Genomic DNA, 6,483 nt, shown 5'->3' with positions numbered 1-6,483 from the left:
ATTATTCAATATATTCCACATTTTATTAGCACGTATTATTATTTTGTAAATAATATATATTAATAATTTACAATAAGTTTAATATTCAATAGTTAATAATTCATGTATTGTAATCTCTACATAACTAAATAATACCTACATAACTAATATCCGCATAGCTAATACCCGCATATATAAACCCAACATAACTAAACCCTGCAAAACTAATACCTGTATAACTAAAATTGGCATGACTAAACCCTGCATAACTCTAACCAGTAACCAAACGGCCCCTAAGGGATCTATTTGTACGCAATTCCTTTTTCTCTATTTGCTCTAATTCCACGCATGTGGCTAAGAAACATAATTTCACATGAGAAAAAATTGTGTTGTGGCTAAGAAACACAATTTACGTGAGAAAGAATTGTGTTTTATGGAGAGCTTTATATATGATAGAACTTTGTACACAATGACAGGATCAGAATTTTTTATTAAAAAATTTAAAATATATAAAAACAAATATATAGGAAAAAAGATAAGGAGGTTTAAATTTGTTATATACATAAATTTTAAAAAAATAAACATTTAGCATTGTGTAAAACTTATCATAGGGAGAAGGCCAGAAAAAATTTTAAAACAGAAAGAAATGAACACTTAAATGAAGAGACAAAATAGATTGATGTCTGCTCATGAAGAAGCATTAGAATGATCTTTTTAGTTCCTTGATAATCTGTGTTAAACAATCTCACTATACATGCTGTAGGTATCAGAGAAACAAATATCTATACCTGGCCAAAAATGATCTAGATATACATGATACATAAACTAGGCATAACTACTTCTATTTGCTTGCCAGAACTTCATCTAGGTAAAAAGATTCCGCTGATCGATCTGTTTCAGAGCAGCCATATGGTGAACTCATCAGATCATCTGCTTTCTCATCGAACATCCTAACTTCTGTTTCTTTATCAAATACCTGGTTTCCCTTTTTCCCTCGTTCTGCCCTGGATGACACTGTTTTGTGCTTGATACCAACAGCTTCAGCTTGATCTGCGAATAATTTCTTTGAGATGGATGAACTGCATATTTGTTGATATACATCGTAGGTAGCTGCGTGAGTGTTTTCTCCGTTCAGAATATTTGAAAGAGGATGCAACACGGAAATTGGATCACTGTTCCTACTTAGAGTTTCCTTCAATTCTAGAAACTTAGAAACCAGTTCTGGCTTGCTAAACTGAATAAAGACAGCGCTTTCATCCAAATGGTAGACTGAGGAAACAGAACTTGGGCCAAAGGCTTGTGCTATACAAGCTCTTATCTCCTTTGCTTTTAGTTTAGATGGCAATCCCCACAACAGAATGATGCTAGGAAATGAGATATCCTGGTACCGACTTTTGAGGTTACTAGAAGCTGAGGAGTCTGGTGTACATTTCCCACTACTTAGATCAATGACGTTACCACTAACCCAACTAAGGTAAAGGCGGTTGATATAATTCTGAAGCTTTGTCTCCTTTGCTAAATCTCCACCAAGCACATGGAGGGTGAAATCAATGCCTAGATGATTGCACGCCTGTGCAAAAATGCATCCAGTCATGAATGCATCATATCCAGCTTCATGCTTGGCTCCTGAGTTCCAGTTCGAGGATCTGCAAATCAACTTAAAAAATTAGCGACAAGGATTATTCACATTGTTCATTTTGATTTATAAATTCCAGTACGAGGATCTGCAAATCAACTTAAAAAATTAGTGACAAGGATTATTCACATTGTTCATTTTGATTATAAATCGAGATACAGCACAATAGGTTAATGCTATAGGAGTGCTGAAAGAGGCGAAATTTTTTTCTTCACAATCCTAATCAAATAGACCAAAGATGCAAAGCAAACACAGTTGAGACACACATAACATCACAGTGTCAAATGCATGCAGAATTCTAACAGGAGAAAAAGAAAGATATGCATAAAAGATGTAAATCAAAATCAATTGTCACGCTAGAAACAGTCAAGCAAATGGAAATGGTAAGCACGTACTGAAATAACAAATTGCATCACGTAGATTCAGTCTCAAGAGTAGAGTAGGATTGGTGGTAACCTTTTTTCATCTACTTGAACCTCCACGTCTACACATGGTCTATCAGCCAAACTAGATGTTTTGATACCTAAAGCAATATGAGGACAGATAGAGACAAATGCTCTGGATAGTGAGGTGTTGCTTTTATTTAAAGTCTGTCGAAAAACACCGTTTGCATTCAAGAGTATCTTGGTGTCCACTATGGTAGGAAAGAGCTTCTGAAGGGAAGATACATAATCCTCAGCGGTTGAAGGTAGTGGACCAATGAATTTACTGTACATATGCGCCACATCTGCATTCATTGTATAAAGTGTTGAGCAAAACTTGAAATACATAATGTAGCCTTTCCATAAATAAAAAAGGAAATATTTACCAAGAAAGCAATTGTGATCGACAATCAACTTTCGCTTTGATGAAAGAAGATCAATAACATGTCGAAATCCAACAGCAGATTCGACCTTCATTTCCGCTTCTTTACGAAGGCCGTCCTTCACCTCTTTCTACTTGATATTAAGACATGAATAGCTTTGATGAGATGCAATCAATGTACTGAGAAGATGAGGAGTCACTTATATTGGAAAAAATGAAGAGAATAGATCTCATATTGGGAAAAATGATACGAATAACAGCAGTTAATAAACAAAGAAGCTTATTACTAGTACTCATAGATTCTAAAAAAAAATTGGAATAGCACAGCAACAGTCACAAATGTATTCATTGCATCCATATCATGTTTCAACAAGAATTTCTGTATGATCAAAGCCTTTTTATGCCTTACCATCAGTAGATTTCTGTCATCATTGGAATCTGTATAGACAATCAATTGCTGTGGAGATGCTGCTTCACCTGCTACTCGGATATAGGCAAGATCTTTGAAATGCTTTTTAGTGACCTGCATTTTCAAGGTCACCAAGTCAATCATCATCACAAAACAATATCATATCAACTACTATATACTTTAGCACCTCTCTCATTTCTGAGGAATTGCCGAAGAACAAAGAAAAGGTTTAACTGATACTATTGCCGGGTAAGTGATTACCTCCTGCTTAAATAAAAAGAATGCATCCTCTTATACAGACCTTTAGACAAAAAGTGAACGGTTGCTAACATTGGATAAAAGAAGACGCTCTGACAGTCTCACATCATAAATTGAGTATAGTACAAAAAGAAAAGAATGAAATGGAAGAGGAGCTCGTTACCGCTTTAATCACCCTTAGTTGGCGAGAAGTAAAATCACTAAGGGCAAGGCCTGGACGGGTCTTGAAGAAAACCATTTGAAATCTCTGACTTGGATCAGTTGATATTTGTTTAATTTCAGAGCTACTGCTTCCCTTACTTAACAAACTATCACGCCATTCCCTTATTGTGTTCTTCATTCTCTCAGCAAATAGAACATCTGCCATCCTAACCAGTGGGAAGTCTGCATCTTCACTCAAGCCAAACACGGAATCTGATGATTCATCCATGTATATTGAACTTATACGTTCCAGTGCCTCCTTTTCTTGGCTTCTGGATAAATAAGAGATTCCTGAGATTACATAGAAGTGTAAAATCTCAAAAATGAAACAAATGAAGATATAATTGAGCTAGCAAAACTGAAACTCAATGTGTACATAACTCTTATATAAAACCAAATAGTGACCTAGTCTGGAAATTTAAAATCCTAAATGCTTCAAAATCAACAAAGTATGACACCTCACCAACCAAATTTGACAGTATCAGAACGCTACTTGGAGATAAATCTGCTGATATTGGTGGTCACTACTAATAAAAGAATGTACTTCCAAAGGAATTTTATATGAATAAATGAATTCCATATTTGTTCTTCTGGGTAAACATACAAGTCCATGGTNGCTTCAAAATCAACAAAGTATAACACCTCACCAACCAAATTTGACAGTATCAGAGCGCTACTTGGAGATAAATCTGATGATATTGGTGTTATCTTTTGGTGTTTACCGAGGACATGACTCTAGATAGGAAGGAGTGGAGATCGCGTATTAAGGTTGAAGGTTAGTAGGGCTAGCGTGTGTCTTCCCTTGAGAGGGTTTGGGTTGTTAGCGTTTGGAGTAGTCCTTACCTTATGCTGTTTACTGCGTTTCACTCCCTTTATCTTTCTTGATGTCTTTGTCTCATTTGTTGATTATGCGCTATCTTTTGTATTGGCTGTTTTGTTTTTTATATATATCTCTCCTGTCATTTTGAGATGTGGTTCTTGAGCTGAGGGTCTCCTGGAAACAGCCTCTCTACCTCCACGAGGTAGTGGCAAGGTCTGCGTACTATTTACCCTCCCCAGACCCCACCTAGTGGGATTTCACTGGGTTGTTGTTGTTGTTGTTGTTGTTGGACAGAGAGGAACAAAAGATGTTTTGATGGAATTTCAACTTCTAGAAATCTTTTGCGAGGCAGATGTCTAGTTAGCATTTTTAGTTGGTCCAAACTGACCCCTGTAAATAATTTAGAACTCTTCTTGGATTTTGTTAGCTCTATAGCTTAGAAAGAGGCTACAAATCCTTTTTTTTGTGTGCTTAACTGATCTATCCTTGTAAAGCTTGCATCTTCTTGATGCCTTGAAATGAATCTACTTACTTCATCAAAAAAAAAATCTGATGATATTGGTGGTCACTAACTAATAAAAGAATGTACTTCCAAAGGAATTTTATATGAATAAATGAATTCCATATTTGTTCTTCTGGGTAAACATACAAGTCCATGGTACCATTTAAAAGTTGATATGGGTTTGCTGGTATTCATGATTTGATAGTTAAACCTTTCTTTTTAATTATAGTCACTGGAGATCTTGGTAAGATGAGAAAGTTAAAACCCAAAAGATAGCAAGAGACTTGATCTGATTTGGTATACCAAATCTCAGGATCACCATCACAACTTGAGTCATAGGCTTATAGACAAGTTCAGTCAGAGTTTGGACCAACCTCATATGACTCAGACAAGCAGATGTGGACTCACATAGGTTGAAACTAGCAACTAATATAAAATTGCCAAATCACAACATACTATGATCTCATTAAGTTGTCCAAGAGAGCAAACGGAGGTGTTAAGGACTTACCTTCACGTACGCACAAATTGAAATCAAACTGGTATTTTGCCAAGAAATCAAGTGATGTTGTCTGGCAAAGGAACTCACGGGATTGGTTGCTACCAGGAATTTCTTGCCGTGGGAATATGTAGAAGTTGTGTCTGCCAAGAGAAACCAGAGTATCAGATTTGAAAAGTCAAAATGTAACATTAACCGATAAAGACAATCTATGCTGCTTGTTCCCCTTGAAAAAACACATTTATTCTGCCCGTATTGGGCAGAACGCCCAAATAGAGAGGACTTGATATTGACATCGCAGATATGTTACCATTTTAAAAAAGCATTGATACAGAAAATGCAATATGCAACATCTCGAAGTCAAACTTATAGGTTGCTGCTAAACAGGTGATGATTTGTATTTCATGAAAAGCAAAAGAAACAAACTTTTCCTTCTCTCAACACTGAAATGCTCACTTGATCTCCCTACTTGGACAAACAGGCTCAACCATAAATAATGCAGACGGTTCTCACAGTATTGTCGAAGGCGCCATATGCCCTGAAGCAAGGCTCAAAACATGTTGAGTGTTTTGCCTCGCTTAATGTGTGCTTCAGTGTCCTCATCGAGGCTCTAAGATAAACTTCTCCTTGCGAATGAGCATTTTTCGACAAAAAATGATATTTCACTTTATGTTAAAATAAATCAATTTCTTTGTTTATAAAGAATTAACTTGGACAAAAGACATCAATCAATCAATAAACTAAGCATCAAATCCAAATTAGTTGCAGTAAACTATACTTATCCTTTACATCCTTCAGAGAAACATTAGAAGATCAGTTCTAAATTAGTTGAATGGGATTCTCTGTATCCTTCACTGAACAAACACGAGAAGGATGAGCGAAAACTTACGGATGAGCGATAAAGGATTGCTTGTGAGAATCCCACCGGAAGGGACAAACACCGAACTGAACGACGGCGAACTTTTCGGCGGAATCCTTAACTTTGAGGTAGCTAATATCATACCGGTCGTAATCGAATGATTCTCTCCAAGGTGCACTGGTGACTCCGGTCATTTCCAAGTCTACAGCTACGAAATCGGCGTCCCGTAGAAGACCTCGTAGGTCCTTGAGAGCTGATTCAAAGTTTGATTTGGTAACATTCTTAATATCGAAGGAAGAAGATGAAGAGAGTGTGCGGCGGCGCGTAGTCAAAACGGTGGTCGGAGCGTGGGATAATTGGCGCGTAGTTGATAAAGATTTCCACATACACAGCTTCTTCATTCTCTGCTTAGGCCTTCGCGTTCGTAGCTTAGGGATGAAGGTCCCTAATTTTTTTCTTTTGGAGAAAATTGTAAATGCAAAAAAATCTAAATATATTTTTTATTCATCTTTTTTATTT

At 36.5% G+C, this 6,483-nt stretch overlaps 1 protein-coding gene across 1 annotated transcript; it reads right to left on the bottom strand.

Annotated features, from left to right (window-relative positions):
- Positions 1-699: 699 nt before the first annotated feature.
- On the bottom strand, positions 700-6,422 carry LOC125875601 (poly(A)-specific ribonuclease PARN). The gene is made up of 7 exons (XM_049556585.1): positions 5,995-6,422; positions 5,118-5,248; positions 3,250-3,578; positions 2,829-2,942; positions 2,424-2,550; positions 2,072-2,342; positions 700-1,625 (listed from the first exon to the last, which is right to left on the bottom strand). The coding sequence occupies exons 1-7, from the start codon at positions 6,363-6,365 to the stop codon at positions 821-823; spliced, it is 2,148 nt and encodes a 715-aa protein (XP_049412542.1). The 5' UTR covers positions 6,366-6,422; the 3' UTR covers positions 700-820.
- Positions 6,423-6,483: the final 61 nt, after the last annotated feature.

The sequence above is a fragment of the Solanum stenotomum genome, chromosome 9, assembly GCF_019186545.1.
Source record: "Solanum stenotomum isolate F172 chromosome 9, ASM1918654v1, whole genome shotgun sequence".
In the NCBI taxonomy this organism is placed as follows: Eukaryota; Viridiplantae; Streptophyta; class Magnoliopsida; order Solanales; family Solanaceae; genus Solanum; species Solanum stenotomum.
This window is presented reverse-complemented; position numbering and strand designations above follow the sequence as displayed.

What these genes read in the sequence shown, in the direction of transcription:
- LOC125875601 (XM_049556585.1), bottom strand. Translation starts at nt 6,365, where the DNA reads ATGAAGAAGCTGTGTATGTGGAAATCTTTATCAACTACGCGCCAATTA. An exon ending in ATGACAGAAATCTACTGATG is followed by an intron (nt 2,551 to 2,828) that starts GTAAGGCATAAA and finishes AATATCAAGTAG; the next exon opens with AAAGAGGTGAAGGACGGCCT. An exon ending in CGATCACAATTGCTTTCTTG is followed by an intron (nt 2,343 to 2,423) that starts GTAAATATTTCC and finishes CAATGAATGCAG; the next exon opens with ATGTGGCGCATATGTACAGT.